The sequence below is a fragment of the Pelophylax lessonae genome, assembly GCF_965119305.1.
Source record: "Pelophylax lessonae genome assembly, chromosome: 3".
Lineage (NCBI taxonomy): Eukaryota > Metazoa > Chordata > Amphibia > Anura > Ranidae > Pelophylax > Pelophylax lessonae.
Window position 1 is genome coordinate 35,403,130 of NC_138770.1, and position 18,763 is coordinate 35,421,892.

The following is an 18,763-nucleotide window of genomic DNA, read 5'->3' on the forward strand; positions in this document are numbered from 1 at the left end:
TTAGAGTTCCCCTTTACATCAGAGTCCACAGGTTTCCTCCTTAAAAATAAAATGTTGCAGTGCGCGGCTGAAGTGTTCAGGTTTGGCTTGAAGAAAAGGTGGCAACCCAAGCTTCCTGTGTGTTTCTGCTAAGCAGGAACACAGATCTCTGCCTTCCCACAGTAAAAGCACCTCCCCCATAATGAGTAAGCACTCCCTAGGAACACATTTAACCCTTTGATCGCCCCCTGATGTTAACCCTTTCCCTGCCAATTTCATTAGTACAGTGACAGTGCATATTTCTTTTATATCTTTTTCACTGTATTGGTGTCACTGGTCCCCAAAAAAGTATCAGTTAGCTGTGCGATTTGTCCACCGCAATGTCGCAGTCCCACTATAAGTTGCTGATCGCGAAATCGAGAAAAAATTAAAAAAATAAAAATTCCATAAAAATATCCCACCGTTTGTAGACGCTGTAACTTCTGGCAAACTGATCAATATACACGTATTGGGATTTTTTTAATCAAAAATATGTAGCAGAATAAATATTGGCCTAAACTGATGAAGAAATTTGATTTTTTTTTACATTTTTTTATTAAATGTTTATAGCAGAAAGTAAAAAATGTTTTTTTTTTCAAAATCATCCGTCTTTCTTTTGTTTATAGCACAAAAAATGAAAACCGCAGAGGTGATCAAATACCATCAAAAGAACGTTCTATTTGTGGGAAAAAAGGACATCAATTTTATTTGGGTACAGCATCGTGCCACCATGCAATTCTCAGTTAATGTAACGTAGTGCCCCATCGATGGTGTCAGTGGGACGGATTGTGCCCCATTTTTAGAGTCAGTGGGTCTCATTGTTGGTGCCAATGGGAGGAATTGTGCCCCATCACTGGTGTCAATGAGAGAAATTCTGCCCCATCATTGATGTCAGTGGGAGGAATCGTGCCCCAATGGCCAGATAAAAGCAAGCAAAGAGAATCTGGCCCCTGGGCCGCAGTTTGGAGACCACTGTTCTAGACAGCTCCTTTTGCCCAGTTCCATTCCAGTCCCCAACAACACAACATCGTGTCATTGTGGGACAATTCGGTCCGTTCTGTGGACAGTCCAGGTCACCTGGCACTGAACACCAGGCTGTCCCTGGCCTGTCCTTCTCCACCAATAAGAGAGAACATACCCAACCTTTATTATACGTTAGAGTTAGGATTAAAATGAAAAATTGGAACGTGATGTATCCTTCCATTGTTTCAACTTTTTTTCAAAATTCCGGGAGGCATTACATTGAGCTTAAGTATGTCTCAAACAAAAGAGGTTTATCCATTTCCCCGATCCGGTCTCCGACGGTAGGAGGACTGGGTGAAACCCAACAGAGGCTATCAGCTTACTGGCTACAGTGAAGAGAAAAAGTCTTTGATCCCCTGCTGATTTCATATGTTTGCACACTGACAAAGAAATGATCAGTCTATAATTTTAATGATCCGTTTATTTTAACAGTGAGAGACAGAATAACAACAAACATATCAGTGCTCCTAATCTCAGCTTATTACCTGTATAAAAGACACCTGTCCACAGAAGCAATCAGATTCCAATCTCTCCACCATGGCCAAAACCAAAGAGCTGTCCAAGGATGTCAAGAACAAGATTCTAGACCTACACAAGGCTGGGATGGACTGCAAGAGCATCGCCAAGCAGCTTGGTGAGAGGATGACAACAGTTGGTGCAATTATTCACAAATAGAAGAAACACAAAATAACGGTCAGTCTCCCTCGGTCTTGGGCTCCATGCAAGATCTCACCTCGTGAAGTTTCAATGATCATGAGAACCGTGAGGAATCAGCCTAGAACTACACAGGAGAATCTTGTCAATGATCTCAAGGCAGCTGGGACCATAGTCACCAAGAAAACAATTGGTAAAACATTAAGTGGTGAAAGACTGAAATCCTGCAGCGTCCCCCTGCTCAAGAAAGCACATGTACGGGCCCATCTGAAGTTTGCTCATGAACATCTGAATGATTCAGAGGAGAACTGGGTGAAAGTGTTGTGGTCAGATGAGACCAAAATCAAACTCTTTGGCATCAACTCAACTCACCATGATTGGAGGAGGAGGATTGCTGCCTATGACCCCAAGAACACCATCCCCACCGTCAAACATGGGGGTGAAAACATTATGCTTTGGGGGTGTTTTTCTGCAAAGGGGACAGGACACTTCATCGCCTCAAAAGGGACAATGGACGGGGCCATGTACCATCAAATCTTGAATGAGAACCTCCTTCCCTCAGCCAGGGCATAGAAAATGGGTCATGGATGATGGGATTTCTAGCATGACAATGACCCAAAACACACGGCCAAGGCAAGAAAGGAGTGGCTCAAGAAGCACATTAAGGTCCTGGAGTGGCCTAGCCAATCTCCAGATCTTAATCCCATAGAAAATATATGGAGGGAGCTGAAGGTTTGAGTTATCAAACCTCAGCCTTGGAACCTTAATGACTTGGATAGAATCTGCAAAGATGAGTGGGACAAAATCCCTCCTGAGATGTGTGCAAACAAGGCTTTTGCCACCAAGTACCAAGTCATGTTTTCACTCATTAAAATGCAAATCAATTTATAACTTCTTGAAATGCGTTTTTCTGGACATTTTTGTTGTTTTTCTGTCTCTCACTGATAAAATAAACCGACTATTAAAATATAGACTGATGATTTTTTTGTCATTGGGCAAATGTACAAATTTAGCAGGGGATCAAATACTTTATACCCTCACTGTAAAAAAAGTGATCTAATAATAGCCACTACTTGGTCATGACTAATTGTGGAGAATCTACGTACCCCAGAAGAAATAGAACTGGATCCACAGTCAGCACAATATCATATACAGAATTTCGCTTATCTAACACTTCCTGCCAATACCTGTATAATCAATGAGACTTTCTAAACACTTTGGACATCAAGGATGGATACTTGAATGTTCCTTTTTTTTCTGGCCAACAAGCAATTCTTCCACTTTGCTGTGAGTCTTCAGCTTCTCTGCTTCATCTTCTCTTTTGCACTTTGAGTGTTCACCAAGGCACTGGCCCCCGGGGCTAGCCTTTCTGTGCTCCCAGGGCATCCCCATTGTGGGACATCTGGAACACCTCCATTAGCTTAGATTCTGGCTTACAGCATAGCTAGAACTGTCCTGGCATTGCGAAGGTTTAACTGGGTCCTGAACCTTCAGATCTCAGTACTGGAACCAACTCATCACTTGGAATATCTGAGTCTCATCCTAAACACGGCTCAAGCCAGAGTTTTTCTTCCCCAAGAGAAACTTTAAACTCTCTGTTCCCAGGCTCGGACTCTTCAGTCCAAGGATCACCCAACTTTTTGCCTTTGCATTAGAGTTCTGGAGCTCATTGTAGAGTTCTTCTAGATCAAGGGGTCTCCAAACTTTCTAAACAAAGCTCTGTAATATTTTTTAGGTCACTTTGAAAAGGGACCCGTATGAGGCGCTTTTATCAGTGCTGTATCTTGGCCTAGGCCAACAAGGCCCAGGCCTAGGGCGGCACTTTGCAGGGGGGCAGCAAAAAAGCTGCACCCTGCATGAATAAAAAACAGCCTCCTCCCGGGTCCCACACGAAAAGGGTCTTCGTCGGCTTGCGCTACACTTTTAATATAGTGCCAGTCTTATGGGGTGAATTGGGCCAGAGGGCAGAGTCCAGGAGGCAAATCAGTCTGGCAACCCCATAAAGCGGTCAGTGATGAGAATGCACAGATGGGCACTGATGAGGCTGAACGTATGGGAACTGATGAGGCTACGCTGATGGGCACTGATAGACTTGTGGTCTGTGGTTCACAGATGACAGGGCGGGTTGTAAACAGCAAAGGGCGTGGCCTTTACAGGAAGGGGTGGGTCATATGTAAATTAGGGGGTGCACAAGTTTAGTCAGGCCTAGGGCAGCACAAAACCTAAATACACCACTGGCTTTTATGCAAACCTATACCAGACCTATCCCGTAGGCAACACCAGTTGGCCCAGCATTTGTTTACTGCTACCAAATTATCGCCTCTATGACCTTGGAGGACCGGAGCGATGTCATAACATGAGTTCTGGTCAAGGCTGGAAGTAAATCTTTTTTTTTACCTTTTGCTTTTAAAGTTAAGGAAGAGATTTGGGGTCTTTTTGACCCCAGATGTCTCCATAAAGAGGACCTTTCATCCTTATTTCTATTACAAGGGATGTTTACATTATTTGTAATAGGAGTAGAAGTGATCAAAAAAAAATTAAAGGGACAGAGTAAAAATAAAAAGTAATATAGAAAAAAAAATTTGTGCTTGTGCACAGGAGCGAACGCATACGTAAGTCATGCGACGGTAATCGCACCACACATGTGAGGTATCACAGAGAACGTTAGAGTGAAAGCAATAATACTAGCATTAGAACTCCTCTGTACCTCTAAACAGGTAACCTGTGAAGGCATTTTAAGCGTCGCCTATGGAGATTTTTAAGTATCGTAGTTTGCGTAATTTTAACCACTTCCATACCTGGTCAATTCTGGCACTGTTTCAACAATTAAAAAAAAAAGAAACACTGAAGTTAGCCCAATTTTTTATTACAATGTAAAAGATGATGTTACGCCGAGGAAATAGATACCTAACATGTCACACTTTAAAATTGCGCACACTCGGGAAATGGCGCCAAACTTCTGTACTTAAAAATCTCCATAGGTGACGCTTTAAACATTCTTACGGGTTACTAGTTTAGAGTTACAGAGGAGGTCTTGGGCTAGAATTATTACTCTAGCTCTAACGTTCGTGGTGATATCTCACATGTGAGGTTTGAACGCCGTTTACATAAATGAATGCGATGTACATAAGCGTTCACTGCTGCGTGCAAGTACACGGGGACGGGGGCGCTTTCAATTTTTTTTTTTTTATTGTTTATTTTATTAAATTTTTTCTATTTATTTCCTTTTTTTTCACACTTTCCCTTTAAATTTTTTTATCATGGTTATTCCCATTAAAAGGAATGTAAACATCCCTTGTAATAGGAATAGGGCATGAACAAAATGATACCGGGATGATGCCCTTAGGTGCACCCACCACCCCACTATTACCACTGAACCCCAAAGACATATGGGTACGTCCATTTGAGGTAATGGTTAAAGTGTATTTTCCCCCAAAAAATTGCATTTGCAAAACCGCTTCGCAAATACCGTGTGATATAAAAAATTACAATGACTGCCATTTTGTTCTCTTTGGCCTCTGCTAAAATAAAAAAAATGTATAATGTTTGGGGGTTCTAAGTAGTTTTCTAGCAAGAAATACTGATACTGTTCGGAGGAAGATGAAGGGAGAACACCCTGAAGGCCAGTCCTAAAAGTTACCTGTTAGAGCAAATAACCAAAACATCTCCGAGAGTACCTTAACTGTTTTGCTGCGAGCAACAAATGCAATCACCGTAAAAACGCTAAGTACAAAAATCCCAATATGGTCCACAAGGTGGTGACCTGACTTCTCTCAGATGGAACTCACAGACAGGAAGTGATGTAAGATACTGACAGGAAGTGATGTAGGTCCACAGAGGAAGCGATGTCAGATATAAATAGGAATTTCAGAGGCCAGTCGGGAGGAAGAAGAGAGGAGACATAGCTGGATGTGGCAGTGGTAATAAGATATTATTTTCTATATATAATCTTTAATTACATAAAGAAAAATTTCTCCTTCCTTTTTATGCCGGAGGAACAGAAACAGTGGAACGCATAACACTGAGAATCAGATTGCAGTCCCCCGGTGAAATCACATAAGTAGGATGAGCAGCAAAACTTCCTCCAGCTCTCCTGTAGCGCCCTCACCAGGCAGAGCCGAGGTACTCATAATCTATCTGAGGAAGCGGCAGAGCTCGGGGTGACCCCGACACTCCCCTTTGGAAATATTCAGGAGCTTTCCTCCCTCGTCACTACTAACATTAATCCCGTCCTCTGCCCCAACACCAACTGGGCCCACACGCCTCACCCCCCATCTAACACCGCTGTCCCCCACTCCTCACCCCCCATCTAACACCGCTGTCCTCCGCTCCTCAACCCCCATCTAACACCACTGTTCCCCATTCCTCACCCCCATCTAACACCGCTGTCCCCCATTCCTCACCCCCCATCTAACACTGCTGTTCCCTCACTCCCCCCATCTACTACCACTGTCCACCATTCCTCTCTCCCTATCTATCACCGCTGTCTCCCGCTCCTCACCCCCCATCTATCTCTGCTGTCCCTCACTCCTCACCCCCATCTACCACCACTGTCCACCATTCCTCACTCCCTATCAATCCGTGCTGTCCCCACTCCTCACCCCCCATCTAACACCGCTGTCCCCCGCTCCTCACCCCCCATCTAACACCACTGTCCCCACTTCTCACCCCCCCCATCTAACACCGCTGTCCCCCATTCCTCACCTCTCATCTAACACCGCTGTCCCCCCGCACCTCACCCCCCATCTAACACCACTGTCCCCACTTCTCACCCCCCCCCATCTAACACCGCTGTCTCCCATTCCTTACCTCTCATCTAACACCGCTGTCCCCACTCCTCACCTCTCATCTAACACCGCTGTCCCCCATTCCTCACCTCTCATCTATCACCGCTGTCCCCCATTCCTCACCTCTCATCTAAAAGCGCTGTCCCCCCGCACCTCACCCCCTATCTAACACCGCTGTCCACCATTCCTTACCCCCATCTATCACCCCTCTTCCCTACTTCTCGTTCCTCATCCAACACTGTTGTTCCCCTCTCCTCACCCCCCTTCCCACACTGCTCACCTATATTCCACTACCCCCACTGACACTGTTGTCCCCCATTCCTCATTCCCTCATTCTTTTTTTTTTTTTTTTCTTTATTTAAGAAGAGGTTGCAGTATAAACAGAGTTAAGGCACATCAGGAAAAATGAGAGAGTGCAATCTGACAACAACATCATAAACATTGTTTCGTCAAAAATGTTACATTGGTTGGAGAATGAACATGGTCAACTGGACCAGAAAGGTGGGGTCAAACCCCTCCCGGACATGCATAGTAACTGACATTGAAATTAAACAAGGGCTAATGGATTTGGGGATAAGTCCTCATTCCCTTATTCAACATTGCAGATCTCCACTCCTCACACCCCATATTTGACGCTTCTGTCCCCCACTCTTCACCCAGACCCAATGCTGCCACCTTGCTTTCTCTCGCTTCTCTCATGATATCGCTCTCATCTCTATTAATAAAATACAGACCTGACCGGAGAGGTGAGGAGGATTCTCAGAAGATTCTTAGAAGGACACAAGCAACATCATGATGGAGAATCAGCCGCCCCTCACATCACCGGGTAAGAGGAGACTTTATTGTAAAGGAGAGAGCAGTACGGAGGCTCCACCTAGATCTCCCATCATCTGATAAACACATAGAAACAATGTATTCAGTCAGTGTATGTGTTTTCTACAGATGGATCCAGTAATGGGAACCCACCAGAAAGATGTCCCCATCCTCTGTATTCCCGGGATTCCACACAGGAAGATCACACCATCCCTCACCATCATCAGGTAGGTGAAGATGGATGTCAAGATCGTAAAAGTGATCTGACTGTATGAAAATATATTCCACTTTTAGGTATAAGGTTATTTGTGCTCACATTTTAAAGAAACCATTCCCTGCTATTTTGTTTGTTTAGAATGAAAATCTGATAGATATAAAAGATGAGGTTAAAGAGGAAGAAGAGACGTATGTGAGGGGTGATCAGCAGTTCAGGGAAGAGGTTGGGATGATGGACAAAGTTAAAGAGGAGGAGACTTCTCCAGACATCAGCACAGGTGAGTGATGGCCACTAAATACAAAAAACTGTTTGGATATATGGATTGATGTTTGAAGATCTGTAGATCCACTTCTACAATGACGTCATGATGAAGAATCAGCCGCTCCTCACATCACCGGGTAAAAGGAGACTTTATTGTAAAGGAGAGAGCAGTACGGAGGGTCCACCTAGATCCCCCATCATCTGATAAACACATAGAAACAATGTATTCAGTCAGTGTGTGTGTTTCCTACAGATGGATCCAGTAATGGGAACCCACCAGAGAGATGTCCCCGTCCTCTGTATTCCCGGGATTCCACACAGGAAGGTCACACCATCCCTCACCATCATCAGGTAGATGAGGAACAATCACTGATAGTTATGATTTATACACAAGTATGTTTGTTATAATGAATGTTTTATTTCATATTAAGAGTGGAAACCCCAGGGATGATAATATTGATGTTAAGGAAGAGTATAAAGAAGAGGATGAGGAGAATGGAGTGATGGAGGAGTTTTCAGAAGGACACAAGGATACAATGGAGACATCTCATACCAGGAACCCACCAGAGAGATGTCCCTGTCCTCTGTATTCCCGGGATTCCACACAGGAAGATCACACCATCCCTCCCCTTGATCAGGTAGATGAGGAACAATCACTGATAGTATCATTAGGATCTGTACATTATCTGCATTGTTACCATTGATGTAATTTTTATTATATATTCAGAGTGGAAATCTGAGAGATTCTAAAGTTGAGGTTAAAGAAGATATAAAAGAGGAGGATGATGAGGATGAGGTGATGGAGGAGTCAGAGTTTCTAAAAGAACACAAAGATCTGTACCAGGACACCATGGTGAAGTCATCCGGCTACAGAAACCCACCAGAGAGATGTCCCCGTCCTCTGTATTCCCAGGATTCCACACAGGAAGGTCACACCATCCCCCACCATCATCAGGTAGATGATTGACAATTATTGGTAGTTCTGATTTATATATACAGTATATTTGTTACAAGAAATGTTTTATTATTTATTCAGAGTGGAAACCTCGGGGATGATAATATTGATGTTAAAGAAGAGTATAAAGAGGAGGATGAGGAGTATGGAGTGATGGAGGAGTTTTCAGAAGGACACAAGGATATGATGGAGCCACCTAATACCAGGAACCCACCAGAGAGATGTCCCCGTCCTCTGTATTCCTGCAATTCCAAACAGGAAGGTCACACCATCCCTCACTGTTACAAGGTTGGTGAGACGGAGATTATAAAACACAGACTCGTGGAGACAATGTGTGTATTTTTATGTGATGTCATAATAATAAAGCTTATATTTTACAGATGATATTCTTTCATTTTCTTGGTTTAGAGTGGAGATCCAATCGATATAGAATTTGAGGTTAAAGCAGAAGAAGAAGAGACGTATGAGAGGGATGATCAGCAGTCTATGGAGGAGGATGGAATAACGGGGACATTTATAGAGGACACTCCTACAGAGATCAGCACAGGTGGGTCAATAACACTAAATACATTCCTCCACCCATACTGCTCACTGATTGGTCCAGAGTAGGGGGGGACTGGGTGATATCAAAAAGAAAAACTGCACTAAATATCTAAAGCTAAAGTAGCAGCAACTTGTATGCGACAAACATCAAAATAGACAATAAATAGAAAAAAGCTGCGCTAAATGACAGTGACCATATGTGATAGTGGTCAAAAAAAGTTCAAAATAAAGTCCCACAATATAAGTGAAGGAGTGAACAACTGAACAAATAAGTCCAAATATAATTCACAGGTGCAATCAGTGCGTGTAGATACTGCTTACCAGAAGTAGCAGTATGATAAGCATATATCATAAGGAACCGAGCTGGATGAAGGTCTGCAGAGGATTCCTCCCCGACGGTGTCCAACTCAGAAGTGCAGATGGTCGCGGCGTGCTGACGTCACCTCTACGAGACGTTCAGGCGGGTGTTCGAAGCTGACCGGCCGGCAGCCTCGATTCAGCGCTAGTTCACTTGTATCTTGTAAGTGTATTTCCTTTATTTTGTTATTTTAATAAAACGGTTTTACGCTATGGGAATCTCCTCTATCATTCCTTCCATGTGACTATCGGAGTTTTCATGCGGGTCATCCAGACTGATGAGGGAGCGCTTTTTCTTATTGGATCACCTTATTCCAGTGTCATCTTTATTTGATACACGCTGCCAATATATTTATATCCGGTAAGCGGGGGATTTTGGTGACGGCCCTTTGTGACCACTCATTCCCGTGACTATATACACGGTTTATCTGCACTCATCTGGTAATTTCAATGTGATTATGGTGGTGGCCTATCTTACTTCCTCCACATATTTTTCTGATTGATATGCTCACTTACTCTTACTTCTGGTAAGCAGCTTGTATGGGTGGTGGTGTCTATCAGCATTTTATTGCCTTGTGAGCACACGGGAGATAGCCAACATTGTATACAGTATCACGCTATGTTTCTCTTTATTTTTATTTAAATTCATCAATCTGCACTTCTGAGTTGGACACCGTCGGGGAGGAATCCTCTGCAGACCTTCATCCAGCTCGGTTCCTTATGATATATGCTTATCATACTGCTACTTCTGGTAAGCAGTATCTACACGCACTGATTGCACCTGTGAATTATATTTGGACTTATTTGTTCAGTTGTTCACTCCTTCACTTATATTGTGGGACTTTATTTTGAACTTTTTTTGACCACTATCACATATGGTCACTGTAATTTAGCGCAGCTTTTTTCCATTTACTGGGTGATATCAGCCTGTAATCCCCTGGTCACTTTCCTGAGCTGTGTTCCCCATCCTGTATTCATGTATTTCTCTCGGATAATCTTCCTTCTCTGTGCTGCAGACACAATTTATGTCTCTAGACTGGATTTATGGAGATTCTGGGATTCGGCTGGCAAAAAAAATGTGCATGATATAGGCACCTAGGTTATGAGTTTTGGGTCTTCTGCCCCATGCCTGAGTCTAATGTCTTGTTCCAAACAAATGAGGGGGAGATACTGTACACCACATGAAAGGTCCATCTCCCTTCCTCAATATAATGTCATGTTCCAAACAATAAAATTGTCATAATTTCAATAGCATTATTACTTAGTGATGTTTGGTTGGGTAAGGTTGTATCATTGATCCATGTCAGATCTCTTTTTTTTTTTCTATTCTTTTATTTATATAAAAGACAACTTCCAGGCATAATAAACAGTAACATTCCTTATAGAACATATGCTGAGACCGTGTATTACAACACTGAAGACAATTCAGTCATAAGGTTGAGATCTACATACGGTCGTAGAATAAGAGGTGTTCTACAATTCCTCTAATGGGAGGAGTTATGCAGGACTAGAAAGTACCCGAAGTTGTCTGTTCCAGTTTCGCATAACGTATAGAAGAAGATGGTAGAAGTAAGCGAATAAGTAGTGGAAAGAGAGAGGGAAGTAAAAGAAACCTAGAGAGAGGCAGAAGAGGATAAGTAGGTGGGATGAGGGGGGGGAGGGAAGAAGGAGGGGTAAGGAGGGTTAGCATTGGTAAGGCTCTGGTCCTCCATCAGCAATACTTTCCACCAATATTTTAGAGCTCCCCCAAACTCAACATGAGGTCTCTTTTGTATTGCCACCCTTAATTAAAGAGCAGCCTTCATTAGAGAGGACAAATATATTCCATTGACCCCAGGTTTTGGTATATCGTTCGTGTTGGGGGACGTGTCGAGAGAACAAGGTTTTCCATTCTATTTATTTCTTTGAGCCACATGCCAACAGTCAGTGTCTGTGGGTTTTTCCATTTAAGAGGGATGCACATTTTAGCAGCATTTAGAAGGTGACGAATGACAGAATTTTTATAGGTCTGGGCCGGGATGTTAGAGGCATGGATGTAACGCTCCTGCGTTTTTAGTATAGGCTGGATTTGCAGCTGCAAAATCTCCACTCAGTAGTCATGTAGAGATGTGTTGAATACCAGATCCAACTCTCCAGGTCTCATCACCGTGGGCCTGTCAGCTTCAACATACAGATATATACACACTCAATGAGATGTTCCTGGAGTGATAGGATGTATATGATAGTATAAAGGTGATGTGCTGAAGGGACAGGTGTGAACAGTGACAAGGATGGTAATCACTTGATAGGTTTGTATAGGAGAGTTCAAGATGGTATTTAGGAATGCAGATAGGTTAGTATCGAGTATGCTAACAGGTGGTGAGGACAGCAGATGACAAATACAGGATAGACTAACCCAGTGCAAGGATAGATAGTAGTAGACAGGAGAGCTAGCAATCTATGCAGCAGTGCAGATGATAGATGGTAGTAGGCTCAAGAGCTAGCAACCTATGTAACAGTGCAGATGATAGGATAGTATGGATAGGTAGTAACAGTCCTTAATGTGCATAGGTAGATAGTGCAATAAGGTTATGGAGGGTTCCCCTGCGGGGTACTTATCACTTGTAATGTTAGTAGTTTAGAGAGGTCCAGTAGATAAGGAATGATCCGGTAGCGAGATACAGGGATCAGTAGCGAGGTTCCGATCGAGAGACAGGCTTGAAAGCCTGTGGATAACAAGGCAGGTTGAACGAACAATGTGAGTGAGACCGCCGGCGGTTGAAATAGCCGCTCTGCGGCGCTCAGCAGTGACATCATCGTTCTTAAAGGTATATGCGTACCACCTGAAGAGAAAGGTGGGACGCATTACAGAGAAAGTGGTGATTAAGGGTACCGGAGGTACCAGAATCTTACAATGGAGAAGGAAGAGAGCAGAGTCATTGGGGAGCGGTCGGCTTATAAACCTCTGAGACATTTCACGTACTGTCTTCCAGAACTCCGCTAGTTTACGACACATCCAAAAAACATGTAGGAGTGTCCCCCGGCCCTTCCTGGCATCTCCAGCACTGATTAGTGAGTGTGGGGAAGAATCTGCTCAACCTTGACGGCGTGTGGTACCACCTGGTTAGGAGTTTGAAGTTGGTTTGTTGTATTTACATGCAGATGGATGATGTAAATGTAAACGGAATGATGTGATTTTTGTTTGTCTGGATTAAAGTTACAGTCTAAATCCCGTCCCTCTTAGCTAAGAATGGGGGTTGGTAAGTCCCCTGGGGTGTGATCAGTAATGCATAGGTCGTGGGTAATACCTGTGTCAGTATTCTGTCTTGAGAGCAATGTTCTTCGAAGGGTGTAAGTTGTGTGTTGCATTCACTGGGAGGTGGCAATGAGTTTAAGAAATTACGGAGTTGAAATGCCCTCCAGAAATCTAGACAGTAGGGTCCCGAGAAGTCCATGAGGTCTTTGAGTGCAGGCCAACTAGATGATGTTGAAAAATGGGAGGCTTGGAAATAGCCTGACTCCATCAAGGTCCTGAATGTTTTATCTTGGTAGCCCGGGGTAAACTGGGGATTCCCCAGTATGGGTGTCAGTGGCGAGTGCGTCGGGGAAAGTGAAAGTTGTGTGAATAATTTAGAGCAGGTTCTTATCATGTGACCTATGAGGGGATGGCGTCTTATGGAGTCTAGTAGTGAATGGTGGCACGATGGAGCTCTATGGAGGGGTATGTCGCATTGGGCCTGTTCTAGTCTGGGCCAAAGCTTAGCTTCACCATGACGACACCAGTCTGAGTCTCCCCAATTGTGTAGCCTGACAGTACTTGCATAAGTCCGGCACTGCCAGTCCACCTAGTCGTTTAGGAAGCAAGAGTAGTCTCCTACATAGCCTAAGTCGCTTATGTGCCCAGATAAAATCCACTAGTAGAGTGTCATCTTGTTTAAAGTATTGTGAAGAGATGAATATCGGAAGTGCTTGAAAGAGGTATAGGAACTTAGGGAGTATGCAGATTTTAATAACGTTGCATCTTCCAAACCATGAATGGAGGCCAGAATTCAATTTATCTTATAGAATGTGAACTTTGTTTAGGAGGGGGAGAAAGTTGAGCGTGAAGATGGGTGAAAATTTGGGTGATATGAGAGTGCCCAGGTATTTCATCCATTCTAGCCTAAAATTAAATCGCAGTTGGTGGAGGAGGGGGTTTGATAAGCCTACTCCCATAGCTTCAGATTTAGTAAAGTTAATATTTAGATTGGACAGAGTGCCATATGCCTCAAACTCGTGAAGAAGATTCGGTAGAGAAATTATGGGTTTCATGAGGGAAACTAACATGTCGTCTGGATACGCTGATATTTTCTGCTAGGTCATGCCTGAGATATCCAAGTGGAGGCGTATTCTACATAAAAAGGTTTCTAGTGATAATGCGAAGAGTAAGGGTGACAGAGGGCACCCCTGTCTTGTCCCACTCGTAATTCTGAAGTAGTCCGATAAGATACCATTCACCTTAACCTGGGCGGCAGGGGCAGAATAGATCTGGGAGATCCAGTTTAGCATGGTGTTGCCCTAAGTAGTAGGGGGCGGGGGGGAGTATGAAGAGAACGGAGGTAAAAAGAGAGGAGGCAAAGATGGTATGAGAGAGGAGATAAGGATAGTAAGGCAAGCAAAGAATATGAGAGAGTGAAAGAGAAGGGGGCAATCCCACAGAGAGAGGCCTCAATTTACTAACAGATGGCAAAAACAATGCTAAGACGCTCACCAGCAAGGAGCCGGATGAATGAGCGTGCGCCTATGTGGGGTTGTGGTTGGAAAGAGCCAAGGGACGGGCCCCCGATTCCCCCCCCCCCCCGGCCCAGCAGCCTTCTTGAATAAATGAAAGGTATATAAGGTGTATCACTGCCCCCTAGAGGACTGCTGAATTTTCACACTTTAAGGATTCCCTTGTGTTACCCGTAGCAACTGCTTGCAGAACTTGCAGAAATCTTAACACTTTATGTTCTTGGCTCAGTCAATGATCAGTCTAGGGGTAGTTGTTTTTGTGGTTTTATTTCATATTGGGATAGGAGAAGGGATGAGTGGGATACTCCAACTGTTGAACTATTCACAATTCAAAGGACTTCTAGCTTGAGAATGCGGCAAGGCCGCTACTTCATCCTGCCACTTGAATGAAGCTGAGGTAAGTGTTCCTATTTGTGTTTCTCTTCAGGGTACTCCCCCAGTACCCCCTTTCTCTGTACTAGCTGACACCTGTCCACTGACTATAAACTCCAGAGTGGTCCCCTTCCTGGGCAGACCCCTGGGCAAGATCCTCTATACACATGATACAGTTTTTCCAGATTCTCGCAGTGGCGCAACTCCTCCAGTCAGCTCTCCTGGACCTCTGGGTTCAGCCTCACACCACTGGCTCACCAGGCCAACTGTCTGTGACCATCAACAACTGCTGCAGAGGAGGAGGCAGCCACCACCCTCCTTCCAGGACTTTTCTTTCCGCCAAAAGACCTCTACCTCATGTGCCCGTGGCTTTTTATACTCTGCCCCACAATGCACTGAGACAACCCATCTGTGCCAATCTCTGGGGCTGTATCAAAAGCCTGTGTGTTATTGGCCAGGTTTCCTCCAGCATCCAATGTGCCTCCCCATTGCATCAGCTGGGGACACTCCCTTAGACCAGATGAATCACACACTGGGCACACTGAGCAGACCTAACTCACAGATCCTGCTCCCCGATAAGCAGAGTGCAATATAGAATTTACCTGCTGCTCCTCTGATAGGCAGACAAAACTATACTCCCTTTCTAGCACCTGACTAGGAGGGTGCTACATCTTTAAAAGATATGGATGTCCGGGTAAATTTGAAAAGTTGTGGGACATGTGATTGGATACCCCTGGCCTTGGTCAACAAGAATTAACCCTTCAAAGATTAGTCCTAGGACCACATTGAGGGTACCTTTGATGCTGACAGTGTGTTTGCTGGGTTTGGGGGAGGAAATGGCACCTCTTGGAGCACAAAGAATTTTATTGTCGGTTACTCTGTTCTATGCTCGCAAGGCTATTCTTATGCATTGGAGGAAGACCGAAGCGCCATCGGTGGAGTATTGGAAGTCACCAGTGAACACAATGCTGCCATTTTACAAAGCCACATACCTGAATAGAGGATGTGTTATATGGCAGGGTTAGACTGAGAGGCCATCTACTCTTCTCGGAGGTGATTGTGGTCCGCCACCGGTGAAGGTGACGGTCACCTTAGAGGGGTGAGTTGAGGTCCCCTGATACTTAGGGAGGTAACAAATGAAGTATATGCCTAGCAGACAACAAGCAGTGGTGAGAGGGTGGGGGAGGGTGGGGTATGGACCTGGGTGAGAGTCTGTGTGGGGGAGACACTGCCGCGTTGAGGTTCTCCTGGGAGGTTCTCCCTTTGCATTTTCCTATAAGTATTGTAGTACATGAGCATTGCACTGAGGTTGGGGGGGGGGATGGGGAGTTGTTTTAGTTGCCTTGTTTGTTTCTTGTCTGATTTTTTTGTGTTATTTTTACTTCTATGTTTAAAAATCAATAAAAATTATTTTCAAAAAAAGAAAAAAGCTGAGTCCTAGGAATGAATAAACAGGAGGGAACAGGATAAGGCGCAGGCCAAGGAGATGTTGGGGGAGTGGGTGGAGTCAGTGAGATGTTGGGGGAGTGGGTGGAGTCAGTGGAGGTGGGGAATGGAAACATGCAGGAGTGACTATATATGAAGGTTACGATCGCTGTATCTATGACTGTACAAAGCGGAAATATTGTGTACCGAATGGAATGGACTTTTCTTTCTTTATAATAAAACTTTTTCTGATTTAAATAGAAAAAAAAGATGAGTAGGGAGAATGTCAGTGGCCTCCACCTGTAAAACCATTCCTGTTTTGGAGGTTGTCTCATTGTTGCCCATCTAGTGCACCTGTTGGTAACAACCCCCTCTGCTACTTGACTGACCAGATGAATATCCCAGGAGTTTTCCTGACTTGATGCTATACTCTGATTATAAAGTGTTGAGCAGTGTATATGAGTGTGGAAAACTCTTGGTCATTTTTCTTGTCTTCTGACAGACGGACTCTGTGGTGGGAATAGAAGGACATCGGAGGAAGATGTGACTACAGAAGATAATGACATGGCATCTTCTCCAGAAGTAAATCCCGTTCCTCATAATATACATGACAAACCTCACCATTGGAGGAGATCATTGGAATCTCCTGATACTTCAAATAGTCCTCTAATATCTGACAGTGCCGACGGGTGCTGGAAACCATCTCATCTCAGGGAATCTTCTTTATACCATAAAGGAAAGAATTCATTCTCATGTTCAGAGTGCGGGAAATGTTTTAGTAAAAAAAGATACCTTCTTCAGCACCAGAGAACTCACACAGGGGAGCGTCCCTATTCATGTTTAGAGTGCGGGAAATGTTTTACTCAGAAAGGAAGTCTTCTTAGCCATCAGAGAATACATACAGGTGACCTTCCCTATTCATGTTCAGAGTGCGGGAAATGTTTTAGTAAAAAAGGACACTTTCTTCAGCACCAGAGAACTCACACAGGGGAGCGCCCCTATTCATGTTCAGAGTGCGGGAAATGTTTTACTCAGAAAGGAAGTCTTCTTAGCCATCAGAGAATACATACAGGTGACCTTCCCTATTCATGTTCAGAGTGCGGGAAATGTTTTAGTAAAAAAGGACACTTTCTTCAGCACCAGAGAACTCACACAGGGGAGCGTCCCTATTCATGTTCAGAGTGCGGGAAATGTTTTAGTAATAAAGAACACCTTCTTAGTCATCAGAGAATACACATAGGTGAGCTTCTCTATTCATGTTCAGAGTGCGGGAAATGTTTTAATGATAAAGGAAACCTTCTTAGACATCAGAGAATACACACAGGTGAGCGTGCCTATTCATGTTCAGAGTGCGGGAAATGTTTTACTGAGAAAGGAAGCCTTCTTAGCCATCAGAGAATACACACAGGTGAGCGTCCCTATTCATGTTCAGAGTGCGGGAAATGTTTTACTGAGAAAGGAAGCCTTCTTAGACATCAGAGAATACACGCAGGTGAGCGTCCCTATTCATGTTCAGAGTGCGGGAAATGTTTTAGTCAAAAAGGAAACCTTCTTAAGCATCAGAAAATACACACAGGTTAGATTCCTTGTTAATATTCAGAGTGAGGGAAATGTTTTAATAATAAAGGAAGCCTTCTTAGCCATCAGAGAATACACACAGGTGATCCTCCCTATTCATGTTCAGAGTGCGGGAAATGTTTTGCACTTAAATGTTTACTTTTTAGACACCAGAAAGTACATATAGGAGAATGTCTCTAATCTTGTGCAGAGTGCGGGAAATATTTTACTAAGAAAGAACACCTACTTACACACAGGTGAGCGCCCTTTTTAATGTTACGAGTGCGGGAAGTGTTTTCCAAACAAAGGTTTATTTCTTCGAAACCAGAAAGTTCATATGGGTGAGCGTCCTCATTCATGTCCAGAGTGCGGGAAATGTTTCACTCCTTATGTACGTTTTCAAACAGCAAAGAATTCACACTTATATTAGAGGCTCCGTTTTTATGTTCAGAGTGCGGGAAAGTGTAAAAATAAAGGAAATCTAATGAAACATCAGAGTGCACCCCCTGCTGGTACTACGGGAAATGGACGCTGGATTGTAACGGGTGGAACTGTTTAGTCCATAAACAAATGTGAAACCCCCACAGTCCACTCGGGGTTGGTTTACACCCGCATCGCCCTCTGACCCGCTGTGGGGTTGGCAGGCAGCTGGGAGCCCTTATGTTAACCCGTTATCTTCCATTGGTGAACCTTTTCTATTGGTTGCTTCATGTTGTTGCTCCTCTTTGATTTATTGAAGCAGCCGGCTTTTTATTGGTCCACCCAATGTATGATTATTAATACATTTGACACATTTGTTAATTATATTATAAAAGATTTAAGCTTTATTTTATTCATATCATTACTGTGTGGTAATCGCTTATTCTGATCTTGTACAATAAAAACTCTTCATACAATATTCTGTACCGAGTCTTCTTTTTTTACCAATGATTAGGTGATCGGTGATTGGAATGTGATCAGTTCATAGAGAGTCATCCATTGGGGTTTTATTAGTGAGATGGAGAGTGGAGAAGGCACCACATTGACAAGCCA

At 43.8% G+C, this 18,763-nt stretch overlaps 4 protein-coding genes across 5 annotated transcripts in view; all 4 read left to right on the forward strand.

The window, feature by feature from the left end:
- Positions 1-18,763, forward strand: part of LOC309550708 (uncharacterized protein) — a 295,084-nt gene that overhangs the window by 218,101 nt on the left and 58,220 nt on the right. The gene's annotated exons all lie outside the window — the stretch shown is intronic.
- Positions 1-18,763, forward strand: part of LOC309550686 (uncharacterized protein) — an 801,473-nt gene that overhangs the window by 40,582 nt on the left and 742,128 nt on the right. The window lies entirely within an intron of this gene.
- The window catches only part of LOC309549962 (uncharacterized protein), a gene marked incomplete at both ends in the record, with an annotated part of 105,623 nt that overhangs the window by 29,485 nt on the left and 57,375 nt on the right, over positions 1-18,763 (forward strand). Inside the window, one exon of the mRNA XM_082250440.1 lies at positions 8,810-9,016. Within this exon, the coding sequence (XP_082106566.1) occupies positions 8,810-9,016 (207 nt within the window). The remainder of the gene's footprint in view (positions 1-8,809; positions 9,017-18,763) is intronic.
- Positions 13,716-17,932, forward strand: LOC309549963 (uncharacterized protein; the record flags this gene model as incomplete). Its single annotated transcript, XM_082250441.1, is given in 4 exon segments — positions 13,716-13,750; positions 16,855-17,752; positions 17,754-17,775; positions 17,778-17,932. Coding segments are annotated over 4 exon segments (1,110 nt in total).